We start from the raw sequence: 14,661 nt of genomic DNA on the forward strand, positions 1-14,661 counted from the left end.
TGATTTTGTGCTTGACAGCTCGAAGTCTTCAGACTTTAACTGAGGAGCACAGATTGAAGCCCACGGTCAACAAAAGAGACCACTTATTTCCACGTGAGAAAAACAATGATCAATAGTGCATTCTGTTGGTGCTTAAAATTCACAGCAGGAAGCATATTAAAGCTGCAATCCTAATCCCATTTCCCTGGGAGCATCAGGATACTGACAGATTGATATCCAGTCCTTTTGCTATTAACTTCTAGCATGGAATTTGCCCCCCCCCCCTTTTTTAAACCTATTTGTAAACATCCAGTTACGGGAAATACTATCATTCTGATGCAACACATTTTTCTATTTAGTTGATCTTTCAACCGATACTCTTAGAACTGTGCAAAGCAATATGTAGTTAGACCTCACAGTGCCCTCCTCTAGGAAACTGAAAAACCATGATTTCCATAAACGGAACCCATAAAAAGTATACTGTGGGTGCAAATTAAAGATAAGCCAACATTCTCAGCCAAAATAAGAATCTTATATCCTTTGTCAAAGAATAGGGATAGTACCACAGGCACATGCAGATATTCTCAAGCAGTTTTTTAAAAACAATGTAGAATCACTAATGTACACAAAAAACATAAGCGAACAATCCACATCATTGCACTGCTTTGCAGCAAATTTCCTATTTGGCAACTATTCATTACTGTTCCTGCAAATATGGCAAGCCTGTCCATATTCTAAGCCTTAATTGCAAGCATCTCAACTGATAATACTGAAAGGATGATAAGATGCAGAAACCGAGAGTCTCCCATAGCATTCATAGCTACTCAGATTCTCCTGTAATTCTGACAATGTCACCAGTCTGTAACTACTAATTGCACAGGTAAAATACCACACACAGATACATCCAACCAACTCACTTTTGCAGACAATGCTCAGTGAGTGGTGAAAGGACAGGGGAAAGCAGCCTTTCCCTCTGTAATCCCCATCTACTCTAGTCCCATGGTAAGAGTACTGGAATGAAAAGAAATGGTTTTCTAGGCAGCGGAGCGGGGCTCATCTCCCTATCCACATAAATCACTATGTTTTTCTCAGTACAAGTGTTTGCTGCAGTGAAGCAAGCACACAGTGTGCGCGCCTTTTTTAAGAGGTACCTAAATGCAGCTCTGAAAACACTGTTCCACTTTTAAATGGGCACATAATTCCTGTCATGGCATGTATTGAAACTGCTGGGCAAGGACAAGTGAATTCATCTCAGAGCTGTGATGCAAATCCAGATCTTCAAGTTTAGTGCTCAAACAGGTGTCACCACTCACAGTTGCTTAGGCAATCTCTGCCGTGAATAAAATTTTAAAGCATGATAATAGTGGCTCCATAATATAGCCATTGAGTGATCCAGTCCTGCAAATTATACCTAGAAATGTGGGAAATACTGATGTCTTGAGGGTGCCCTTTTTGGAGAAATCCACATTTTCAAAGAGAATTCTAGAAGTTGGATCATATGTAATATAGTGGCCCATGGGGGCCACTATATTACATATGATCCTTGTTCAGTTTTAGACACTTTAAAAATGAGGTGCATAATCAGATAAATGGAAATAGTCCACTTTTAATGCATATACAGGACAAATTACCAGCATTTGAAAATGCAGCAAATGCTCAGTGTTTTGAAGGGCTGCTATTTGAATTCAAGAGTAATGGGGGTGGGAAATTATTATGAATAAAAGTTGGGCTTAAGGGCATGATGAAGCAAGAGAGATGACAGTATACAATCATTTTAAAAGGCAACAGCATTAAAATGTCTTCATAAATTAAATGTCACATTGTATTTGTAATCACAACTTTGCTAAAAAATATTGGCCTTGTGCACTGAATGAGTGCAAAACAAATTACAGGTTATTTTGTTGTACTATTTGATTATTTGGCTGATAATTTGAAGGCAACAGAACATTTTATATAAAGGAAAACAGACTTCCTTTAGCTAAGCTGCATGCAGTTATAAAAAAATATTCCACTATAAGCCAGGTTTTGGAGAAACTGGCTTGTACTCAACTTTTACTCAGAGTAGACCCACTGAAATCAATGGGCATGACAAACCTAGGTCAATTAATTTCAGTGGGTCTACCCTGAGAATGTTAGTTAAATACAACCCTATCTCTAAAAAAGAACACTAGTAACAAGTAACAAAACAGAGCATGAAACCACTGCACTGCTGTGAAGATCCTTCAATTTTAGGCAAAATCAAATAGTGCAATTTGTTTACAATTGTCTGTTTCAAATGCACGCAAATAATCCTCAAATACCATTGGTGAGGATGCCATCTTCAAGGTTAACTAAGCGAAAGCAATTTGCCTTGCAATTAAGCAGATTGTTGTTCTTAGATTGGAGAAGAACAGATAGAAGAGAAAAGAAAGAGCTTCCACATCAGTCTCCAGGAAGCATAACAAAGGAACGGGGAGAAGGAACTGAAGAAAAGAAGAAAATGCTGCACCATCACGTAGTCCAGTAGGAGTAAACACCTATACTGTGCTAATTTTCAAAAGGTCAGTGAATAGGCTAGATTAGTTCTTAGCTCAGTGTCAGGCCCAGACTAGTGCCATGAAAAGGCACACACCAAATCCAGACTTAGAGGGCTCATGGTTAGCTCAGTTGGTTACAGAATGGTGCTGATAATGCCAAGGTTGCAGGTTCGATCCCCTTACGGGACAGCTGCATATTCCTGCATTGCAGGGGCTTGGACTAGATGATCCTCAGGGTCTCTTCCAACTCTAGGATTCTGTGATTCTATGGTCCCTGAGATCAGCAGCTTGAGCTGACAACTGAAGGAGCCAAAGCCTGTTTTGTTGACTATTTACATGAAGCCTTCAGACAGGCCAGGCCTAGGATATGATGCAAGAATTCTCAAGTATCAAGGATCCAGTGAGATGCTAGTGTCCCAGTGAAGCATGCCCATTGGGTTCAGAGGTAAACAAAGCAAGGTGCCTTCTGGAATTCCTTTTGGCAAAGGACTGATCACAGAGTTTTACTTCAATGTTCCCTTCGCTGAATGCTTCTCTTCTGTTCTCCCCCGAGGAGTTGGGTTGTCTCCTGCAGCCTTCATCCTTCTGCTGCTTCATTGTAATCCCTAATTTTCCACGTCGCCTGGATGGAGACAGGTTTTCCTTTATAATGCAAAAGCAAAGGGCAGCGAGGAAGTTTTTCTTGAAGTTCTCATTCATAAAGGCGTACACAATGGGGTTGCAAATGGAATTGGAAAATCCAATGATCTGAACTATGCCAAAGATCATCTTAATGGTGACGTCGTCATACTCCCTTTCAAAATTACCTGGAGAGAAGAAAACACCCATTAAGAACTGGCTTTGTGTTGGTAAGCATTACTTGGTAATTTGATGATACAGTACATTAAGTGCTAAGATGCGAACTTGCCTCAGATGAGGCACAAGTCGGATGTGAGAATGCCCCCACCTTGGAGATACTCAGGTTGGCTCTGCGGGTGGCGCTGTGGGTTAAACCACAGAGCCTAGAACTTGCCGATCAGAAGGTTGGCGGTTCGAATCCCCGCAACGGGGTGAGCTCCTGTTGCTTGGTCCCTGCTCCTGCCAACCTAGCAGTTCAAAAGCACGTCAAAGTGCAAGTAGATAAATAGGTACCACTCCGATGGGAAGGTAAACAGCGTTTCCGTGCACTGCTCTGGTTCGCCAGAAGCGGCTTAGTCATGCTGGCCACATGACCCGGAAGCTGTATGCTGGCTCCCTCGGCCAATAAAGCAAGATGAGCGCTGCAACCCCAGAGTCGGTCACGACTGGACCTAATGGTCAGGGGTCCCTTTACCTTTACTTTTACCTGAATCCAAGGCAACTTTGGTCTGAGGAAAAATGAGCCAGTTCCAAGTCTTCAGACCAACTCTCAAGCCTCAAAAGAGAGGCTTTGGGGACCTCTTGCTAAAAATCCCAATCAGTTCTGAATTATGGAACATTTGACAACTGAGAACGTCTATAGATGACTCTACAATGAAGCCCCATACCATCGCACCCTGGCGTTCACTTAACTTGTATTCCATAAGAGTACATAATGTTTTTCACTTCAAAATCAATAGCAATACCATAAAAAACCTTCAAACATCTATATTTCACAATTTCAAGTGCCATAATTCTTGACAACAATGAACTGCCACGGTTTGTTCATTTACTTCAAGGACAAAGTTTAGCTGAGAGAGTGAACTATAATTCAAGATGGGGAGGGAGAGAGAAAGGCATTAAAGAAGCAATTCAGATAACTGGAATAAAAGGAGATGGCTGATATAAAAAACCTACAAAGGAAAGAAAGGTGTAAGAAGGAGACTAAATGAAACACAAAAAAGCAAAGAGTCGCTACCTCAAAATGGTGCTGGATAGCTGAATTTTATAAATGGTAAAATGTATTAAGGCATCTTTTTTTAAACCAAACTCAGCCAGATGGGCGGGGTATAAATAATAAACTATTATTATAATTATTATTCCGATTATGATAGATTAATTCTTTCTTTTCAGTGTCCCTGCAGACCTGTGGTTCCCAACGTGGGGCACATGCCCCACAGGGAGGCAGTTTGATTTTTAAGGGGGGGGGGCAATTCAAAAATGAGTTATTAACAGTTAATGGCCTTTTAGGCTTCCTCCCCGTGAATAGGAGTTCATTTTTTGAATAATAAGAATTATATGTCATGGACGGGGGGCATCAGGATTTTAGAGATGCTTAGGTGGGGCATGGCCGAAAAAGGTTGGGAACCACTGCTATAGACCTTTAGTGAAATACAGTGGTACCTCGGGTTAAGAACTTAATTCGTTCTGGAGGTCCGTTCTTAACCTGAAACTGTTCTTAACCTGAAGCACCACTTTAGCTAATGGGGCCTCCTGCTGCCGCTGCGTGATTTCTGTTCTCATCCTGAAGCAAAGTTCTTAACCTGAGGTAATATTTCTGGGTTAGCGGAGTCTGTAACCTGAAGCATATGTAACTTGAAGCATATGTAACCCGAGGTACCACTGTATATATGTGCTGGGCATTTTATATGCTTATGCCATAAAAACTTTGAGTTTGGTGGGGTTTCACTGGCCACCTTGATCACAAAACCAACTACTACAATTTCAAAAGAAAAAGCTACTCACTGTATTCTATCATCATGTGCATTACATGAAAAGGAGCCCAGCAGATGGTGAATAAAACCACAACAGTTACCATCATGATGATTGCTCGCTTCTTTTTCCTGAAAGAGGAAAGAGAGCTTGTACTGCAAATTTCTGCACAGGTATATAGGTGACTCCTGGTGACTTGGGGGGAATCCAGGTGACAGGGATGGACCAGAACTCCGTAGTAAATCACATGCTTTCTTTACAGAAGGCTCCATGTTGACATCTCCAGCTAAATGTTCTCAGGCAGTAGGTGCTGGGGAAGACCTTTGCCTGCAGCTAAGGGTGGATGGATCTGTCACTTTCCAGCCCCTCAGTTCCCGTTTTCCCAATCTTAAATTCAGCTCCACCTTTCTGCAGCAATTTGTGATTTTAAAACAACAACACTGAAATTCTTCAGCATTTCTCCTAATATGAACATTTTTTTGGTATGCAGCTTTGACCGAGGTACACAGTTCTGCAAACAAGTTCATAGAATCGAAACTGGAAGGGATACTGAGGATCATCTAGTCAACCCACAGCAATGCAGGAATATGCAGCTGTCCCATACGGGAATCGAACCTGCAACCTTGGCATTATTAGCACCATGCCCTAACCAAATGAGCTATCCAGTTCATCTGATATAAAGCATTTTTATTAATTTTCTCACATACTGTATATATGATTGTGAGAACCCATCAGATAAGGCAATATAAAAGGGAGTGTGAGCTTTAGAACCACGAAAACAATGCAATAATCCCCACACCTGATTCCACCCTTGGTGGAAACTGAATCAACATTGGCACAGGAAGAAACTACAGCATAGACTCTTCCCATGTTACCCAAGCGAAATGAGCTGCACTGAACTGGCTCCCACGTCAAAACTGCTTTTTTAAAAGTGGGGTTAAGGGCTATAGAAATAATAAAATGATTACCTGTGCTGAGATTGATTTATTTTTAGCCATTAATTTCTAAAAACCCTAAAACCTGTTGTTACGACTTTGTTTTGTTGGTAATTTTTCACAGCTGCGGGGTAACATTCATGCAACTGTTGGGGGGAGAAGTTAATGGAGAAGGGCTGGCACTGTCCTTGTTGTTTGTTTGCTTAAAATATTTTAAAATCGCCTTTCCTCCAAAGGCACTTGGGATTTTGAAGAACAAACATACAGACTTCATCATCATAAATAATACATCATGATATAAATAAACACAGATAGTAAAGGCATAATGCTAAGGTTAATAATTAACAACTCATTAAAACACATTCAAATACCGCTGCTGAGGACTGAACTTTGGTTGCAAAGTTGCTAGGTTTATCTTTTGATCTCAACATCTGGATCTTCATTCTGAATGGGGTAAAAACAGTGGCGTAGCGTGGGGGTGCAGGGGGGCCGGGCGCAACATCTGGGGGGGCGCCCGCACTCGCAGCTCTCTGCCCCTACCTGGCTCACTCACTCTCTCTCACTGCACTGCTGGTTGTGCGAATCCGATCCGAGCCGCCGGGTCGCCGCCCACTGTGGAGGGGAGGGTGCCAGGTGTGCGGTGCGGTGAGGAGAGAGAGCAAGGGACTATCTGGGGGAGAGACAGTGCAGCGGGGGAGGGGCGCAAATTACTTGCCTTGCCCCGGGTTAGGGGGCGCAAATTACTTGCCTTGCCCCGGGTGCTGACAACCCACGCTACGCCACTGGGTAAAAAGGTAACATATCTCCCCCACCATCTGAGAATGATATAATCCAGGTATGTATGTAAAATAGAAAAGGGGGAGCAGAGTGGGAGAGATGAGCCAAACATTTCTGATCCTTCATAACAAACATTTGTTTGTAACATGTCTACAGGTGATCATTGACACTCTCAAAGAATTCAAGAAAACTGGGGAGCCAAGGATTTCCTTTATAGACTCCAATAAAATAAAGTTACATACATTTTGGAGTTTAATACTGAATGCTAAAGACCGACTATACAAACCTTGCTATTTTGGACATCTCGTTCCCATGAATAGTTTGCAGAACAGAAGCATCTCCAACTCTTTTCTTAATCCAAAGCTCATAACCAATCTTGCTGTAGAGCAAGAGCATCAGTATCATTGGGAGCAGGAAGAGAATAGCCAAAATGAAAGTAGCATATATCTTCTGGTGGACAGGACTGACCCATTCTTCCAGGCAGCAAACGTACACTTTATCGTAAAGGAAGTCATATTTATTCTGAAACAAATTAAGTTGAAGTCACACTCAGTACAGAAAAGAGAACTTACTCCTAGCCTATTGGCAAGGAAAGGAAAAGGTGCATATTTTTCATCAAATATGAGCAGAGGTTTAAGTGCTGGATGTGTATAGAATCATAGAATCATAGAGTTGGAAGAGACCACAAGGGCCATCGAGTCCAACCCCCTGCCAAGCAGGAAACACCATCAGAGCACTCCTGACATATGGTTGTCAAGCCTCTGCTTAAAGACCTCCAAAGAAGGAGACTCCACCACACTCCTTGGCAGCAAATTCCACTGTCGAACAGCTCTTACTGTCAGGAAGTTCTTCCTAATGTTTAGGTGGAATCTTCTTTCTTGTAGTTTGGATCCATTGCTCCGTGTCCGCTTCTCTGGAGCCGCAGTAAAACCTGTACGGATTGGCTTGCCCTGACACAGGGGTGGCCACTGGGTCATTTAGGCTAGCACATTAGGATATCAAGCAGAGAGGTCTTTCCCAATCTTATTTGCCGAACAATGACCAAAACTGGGACATTTTGTACACAAAACTGTTCTACCACAGAGCAATGTGCAACCCACACATGCAGACATGCATTTCTGATCAAACCAATTGAGCTAAATCAGGGATGGGTTGTACAACTATTTTAAACACAACCATATTTAAAATACAACAATCAAATATATGAATATCTGCCATCTGTTTACTGTAGGATAAAACAGCAAGGTCCATGAAACAACAAGGAAAGCCATGGCAAAACACAAGGTAAACTTTAAAAAGGAACAGCGTGAACACTCCCTGAATTTATAATTTAGGGCCAGAAGCAGTAAACTATGGTACTACAGAAAGACTTAAACCAAGTATCTGACCCAGACACAATGGCAGGTCAGTGAAAAATTATTTTTAAAGTTCATCGCACAAGCTGCTTTGTAAATACAGTGGTACCTCTGGTTAAGAACTTAATTCATTCCGGAGGTCCGTTCTTAACCTGAGGTACCACTTTAGCTAATGGGGCCTCCTGCTGCTGCCATGCCGCCACCATGAAATTTCTGTTCTCATCCTGAAGTAAAGTTCTTAGCCTGAGGTACTACTTCCAGGTTAGTGGAGTCTGTAACCTGAAGGGTTTGTAACCTGAAGCATTTGTAACCCGAGGTACCACTGCATATATTTTCTGCTCTAACAATTAGGACAGACTATCACCCTATTTAGGAGTATAATGCACACATAAGAGCAATGCTACACACACACGGCTGTCCACAATGTACACAGAGATGCCAGGGAGCAAAGCTGGTCAGTGCATGTGATATCTGGACAGGGCAACTCAGCACAGTTCTGATCTCACATTGGTTTACCATGCAAACAGTACTTTCCAAGAGAGCTAACAATTGCTAAAACCAGTTGTTCTTCGACAGAAACAAGCCTTATTTGCTTGGGTCCATACTCATTTCTAAGGTCACTATTTAAATGCCTGTGTGACAGAAAAGTTTGTTTTGCTGGGCAGGTTGGGTTCCCAAGTGTTTTTGCTTTTCCCCTGCCAGCAAACGGTTAACGAATGGCAACCTCTGATTGGTCGGGGTTCCAGGAGAGGGGGTTGAAAAGGAGAGGATTTGGAGAGACAGTTTTGGGAGGTTGAGATAGAGGTTGGGAGATAGGTCAGGAGTCAGGTTGGGAGATAGAGAGTGAGAGGAGACAGAATTGGTTCTGGGTAGAAACATCCACTCTGAGGAATATATCACAAGCTAGAGAAATAAGTCTCTGAGCTTAGGGTGAAGGACAGTGTGTGGTGTCCTGTAAGAGTAATAGGCCAGCAATTAACTGGGAGGCTGAGCCAGGAGAAGTAGAAGCTATGAGGATGCAGTCTACTTAGGACTCATTCCAGTCAGGAGGGGAGAGGTTCTTCTACAAAAAGAGAAGACTCCCAAACCAGTTAAGGGGGTGTGGAGATCCCTTGGGTCTGTTACTTGGAGTACCTCAGGAGTAGGGCTGTCTTACAGGTGTGTAACTGACAGGAAGTACTGACAGGTTTAAGAACCAAAGTATTAAGTGGCAACAGCTGTGCAACAACTGAGAAAGAACTGAAGTGAAATAACATTATCCTATGTTTTACCCAAATTGTGCCATAAACTTCCTTTGTTAAATAAAATCTCTCTTGTTTATTTGATCAAATCCTGCCTGAGACTCCAAATTATTAAGTTTTCCCTCACACAAGACCCCCACAAGATAATCTGGGGTAGTTTGTAGGAATTGGAACTGGTGTTCTGTGAGGTGGGTGCATTATATTTAAGTGAGGTCAGTCCCAACGGCGCCAGGGGGGAAAGTGCTATTGTGCCGTCGCAGCCTGTACTTGTCTTTATACATTTTTCTATAGCACATAATATTCATCTCCTGAAGACTAGCCTTACTCATGCTGAAACTCAATGCAAAACTGACCTATAAAGATATAATTGCACAATGCAACAAACCATACCTCCAGGCGCTGTACGTGCCACATGGGTGACCCAACGATAGCTGCCAACAGCCAGACTATGCCTGAAAATAATAATAATAATAACAATAACAATAATGATGATGTAATTGCTAGTTTTAAAGAGAAAAAACAGGAAATTAGAGCGAGCAATTAGCATTTTTATATTCGTTGGTGATGTGGCCATATGGAGTATTTGGACAAGATATTACAGCAAGCATGAGGAAGGCAGTTAGAATTAGGACTAATTGTGAGATGAATTTTGCCCTGGAGCTGAATTCAGAGCAATGAGCTACAAGTTCTTTTGTTTTCGTTTTTAAGAATAAAGTATATTTTCAAGGGATGCAGGTGGCACTGGGCTTGCTAATCGGAAGGTCAGCTGTTCGAATCCGCACAACAGGGTGAGCTCCCGCTGCTCTGTCCCAACTCCCACCAACCTAGCAGTTCGAAAGCATACCAGTGCAAGTAGATAAATATGTCATGCGGTTTAGTCATGCTAGCCACATGACATGGAAAGCTGTCTGTGGACAAAAGCTGGCTCCCTCGGCCTGAAAGTAAGATGAGTGCCGCACCGCATAGTTGCCTTTGACTGGACTTAACCATCCAGGGCTCCTTCACCTTTACCTTATATGGAATTTTACATGTCCAAATCACAAAATGGACCAATACTGGGAAGGGAGAAATTTGAAAGTGAATTTAGTGCCATCTCCAGGTTTGCCAGGGGGCTTAGGCGAGATGCACTCAGTAGGTGCCCTCTCTGATTAGACTTGCCACCTCTGCCCTTTCAGCTGCCTTCTTTTTCTGGAGCAATCCTCACAACTGCCCAGAGAGAGAACCTAAGAAAAGGAGAGGGCACTTCTCCATCTTCTTACGGTTGTCACAAATCACATGCTCATAGAAGGGTAGTGAACAAGCCACGTTTGCAAAAAGGAGAGCATGGCCAGGAACTGTGGAGTTCAGCATAGGGCTCCTGCAGAGGTGTGGGCATCAGCAGTTACCCAACAATGCCAACGCCTGAGTGAATCTGGGACTCCTCTCCCACCCCAGTCAGTGAGTATTGAGACAGGGTCACATTCAGTTTTGTTCTGAAAGGTATCAGCCCACAAAGCATGCATATGGGCATCTAGGGTAAATCTCGTGTGTTGGATGCAACAGAGGCTCTTGAGGCATTCTGCCAACTATCTTGTTTCAAAGGATGCACTGTGAGTGCTTTTTCAATAATTCTGCGCATATAAAAGTCAGGTCATGAGGGTTTCAGGAAGGAAGAAGTCCTAGTACAGCTCATGCACAAACAAAACGGATATTTTAATGCATCAACAAAACATTTTTGTCCTCCTACGGGTTTATCACCACCAACAGACAGAGCGGCAGAGAGAGAGGCAGGGAGGGGGAGAGAAAGCAATCTTACATTGGGAATCAAATGGGACTAGATCATTTTTACAGTGAACATTAGCTGAAGAGGCTGCAAAAATGTAGCTTGTCCAAAGAGGTTTTTTTGCACTGGGCCTGTTTATAAAATATTACTAGAGCTTTAGCAGGGTCCATGTGAAGTTGCATTTCCTCCCATTAGTCTGTCTACCCATTACAGGCTGTTCCCTGTTCCTTTTCCTTCAGAGCATTACCGGGGTAGGACACAAGGCAGGACCTTCTCAACAGTAGTGCCATTTTATGGAAGGCCCTTCCATAAGAAAGCCCAGTTGGCTCCCTCTCTCTTGGCTTTCAGTCAAGCAATGAACCCATTTGTTTTTGCATTTCAACATTATCATTGTGTTGTTATTGCTCCAGTTTCTTCTTGGGTTTTTCAACTTGATTTTTTAAGATTGTGATCTTTTTGTATCTTGTATGCTAAAATTGTTGTAGGCTACCTTAGAAGAACAGTTACTGAAAGGCAGAGTAGACCATATACAAATATATTAAACAACTAGTTCCATTTGATTCTGTATGTATGTTTGGAGTGAGGGAGGGGTTTTAATCTGAATGCATACAAAGTGGGTTTTTCTTTAATATTCTTTAAAAAAACCAATTTTCTCTGATAGCAGCTGCATCCCTCCAGATGCTGTTGAACTGCAACTCAAATCAGTTGCAACCCGCATGGCCAAAGGTCAGGTCCAACATCTGGAGATCCCCAGGTTCCTCGCCACTGCTCTATAGCTGACATATCAAAAGTGAGAAATCACTAGCAACATGCTGTGTCGTGCAATACCAAAGTTGCCCAGGACCTTACCAAGCATTGTGTATGCTCTTCGGTTGGTGTACTGCCATTTCATCTTAAGAGGGTGGACGATCCCGTTATGCCTTTCTACCGCAATGCAGGTCATTGTAAGAATCTCGGTAACTATTGCAGTGGATTGAACAAAAGGCACCATCTTGCAAGCAAAAGCACCTAATAAAGGATTGAAACAAACAAAGCAAGTCATCAACAGGGTCTCATTATCTATACTATACCACAGAACAAAATACACCAATGGAGGCAACATACATATTTTCATTCAGTGCCTTGTGCCCAGAAGGATATTTTGTAACCCAAAGTGCCTTGAGAGGATCTATTAGAGTACAGTGGTACCTCAGGTTACATACGCTTCAGGTTACATATGCTTCAAGTTACAGACTCCGCTAACCCAGAAATAATGCTTCAGGTTAAGAACTTTGCTTCAGGATGAGAACAGAAATCGTGCTCCTGCGGCGCGGCAGCAGCAGGAGGCACCATTAGCTAAAGTGGTGCTTCAGGTTAAGAACAGTTTCAGGTTAAGAACGGACCTCTGGAATGAATTAAGTACTTAACCCGAGGTACCACTGTACTGAAATGCTATTATTTAGAATCACAGATAATATGCTGTTGAATAGCAATTTCAGGAGAATATGAGCTAGGGAAGGCTACTGCACCCATGATAGGCATCACATAGGTATATGGTTGGCCAAAGTGGAAATAGAATGCTGGACCACGTGGACCTGAGGCTTTATCTAGCAGGCTTTTTCTTATGAGCTTATAAACCTTATTGTCTTCCTGTTGACTTCCTGCTTGTTTGTTCTTGAAGCAGGTAATGTTTTAGCAATGCAACATGGATTGTGAGTGGAACCAATTCCTAAATCTTGAACTCTGATGATGATGATAACCTTGCTCCACCTTTAGTCATAAATTGGTTATGGTGAACCCATGGCTCTGTAGATTTTGTTGGACTCTACCCCCCATTAGCCTCAGTCAGTATGGCTAATGGCCATGGATGACTTGGCTGGGATGATGGGTGTCTGGAGTTCAGGATCATATGGAGAGTCATTGGTTTCTCATCCTGTATTAAATATTGCTATGGTTGTGGCAGGCACTGTCACTTGGCAGTTCCATAGGCATGGGGCCACTACCAAGAATGCCCTATATTGCGCCATCACCCATCCAGCCCAGGCTATGTTATGGGCAGAACCTCAGAATGCACAGGCTGGTTGGTAGTGGGGAAGATATGAGTCAAAGCAGAGAGCAGAGTGGTGCCCAAAATTCAGTTCCTTATTCAGGCTGCCTCTGAATTCATCTGTGTTGAATTAGGATCAGGGAATCAACTTGGAATGGAAGAGGTTAAACTCAAATGTAGTTGAAGGACCTAGAAGGAAGAGGAAGAGGGTCTCTGTCTGTATGGAATGATAGTTGGGCTATTTGTGGTTAACTACAAAACTTTCTGTATAGCTGTCCTTCAGAAGCACTTTCAGTCCTGTTTTGAGAGCCATTTCTACTTTAGTCTTGATGGTTAAAAATGGAAATATTCTTTAAAAACATCACGTAAATGTAATCTACCAAAGCTTTATTTGCCTTCCAGAATGCTGGCTCTTCAGTTCTTTTGAAAGCCTTGCTAAATTCCATGATATATAATTAGCTTACATGAATTAAATACATAAAGCCTTGCCACCTTTATATATTACCCAGAAGAAATGCTAAAAGCTTTAATGCTGTAGCATTCAGTCGAAGCATGTTGAATTCATTTTACTGGGTGGAACATGCTCTTCGTTGTGTTAAACAGTTCCCAGCAACAACTCTCAGTTTGGTTTTTAAAGAGCACATTCTTAGCTTTATTTAGAAAAACATGAAATTCAAAAATGCTGCTGAGAAAACTTCCTTTTTGTGCTCCAACTGCAGGAAGCAAACTGTGACTGTAACCAGACCCCTTGGCCCTTGTCCAAGGTCCTGACAATGCCTTTCCTTAAGCTTGCAATCCAGTCTGGTCCAGAACTCTGGGCCTGCCAATTTCCATCTTGCTTGGGCCATCACCTTCCCTTGGTGATGGATGTCGCCATAGAGCATGTGGTGCAAGGAATACACAGTTCACTTTCTCCCATTTCTACTCTAATGTGACACTCAAAGATCTCCCTTGCATTGAGATGCATGAACTCCAGAGAACGTCTGGATCTCTTCCATACATGCGTGGGAAAACCTCAGCTCCACTGTATCTCTGGTTGGCAAACCTACCAATGTTCTTTTACAGGACTTTGCTTTCGTTCCTTTTCTGGGAGCCAACAGCATTTTGTCAAAACTGGAAAGAAAAAACTCAAGACGGGGTTCATCACATGCTGAAACTGGACTTCAGGTCCACACACAAGTTTGGTGCGCTATTCAGAAATCACACAAACAAGCAGAAACATTAACACAAAGGACCGTGGTGATGTTCAGAATGGACAAATATGGATCTTCTGGCAAGATCCTAAGGGAGGGCAGGCTCCTGGGAAAACTGCTTGCAAGTTGCTGATCTGGGAGGCAAAGTGCAGCGTGGTGAGAAGAATCTTCAGCTGCTTGGCTATGCAACCTCATCGTTTTGCCAGCAGGGCAGAAGAAAGCAAGTGCAGGGTAGACTTCTGGGTCAAGAGTGAGCAATAACAATTTCCCAAAGTCTAGCTCAACTGT

The 14,661-nt window shown here is 42.6% G+C and overlaps 1 protein-coding gene across 1 annotated transcript in view; it reads right to left on the reverse strand.

Moving 5' to 3' along the window:
* Positions 1–249: 249 nt before the first annotated feature.
* Positions 250–14,661, reverse strand: part of QRFPR (pyroglutamylated RFamide peptide receptor) — a 28,912-nt gene continuing 14,500 nt past the window's right edge. The window contains exons 2-6 of the mRNA XM_083457466.1: positions 12,004–12,162; positions 9,783–9,844; positions 7,083–7,318; positions 5,118–5,215; positions 250–3,301 (exon numbers count right to left, since the gene is read on the reverse strand). Of these exons, the coding sequence (XP_083313592.1) occupies positions 2,904–3,301; positions 5,118–5,215; positions 7,083–7,318; positions 9,783–9,844; positions 12,004–12,162 (953 nt within the window). The 3' untranslated portion in view covers positions 250–2,903. The remainder of the gene's footprint in view (positions 3,302–5,117; positions 5,216–7,082; positions 7,319–9,782; positions 9,845–12,003; positions 12,163–14,661) is intronic.

Source organism: Podarcis tiliguerta, assembly GCF_965153285.1.
Source record: "Podarcis tiliguerta genome assembly, chromosome: 9".
In the NCBI taxonomy this organism is placed as follows: Eukaryota; Metazoa; Chordata; class Lepidosauria; order Squamata; family Lacertidae; genus Podarcis; species Podarcis tiliguerta.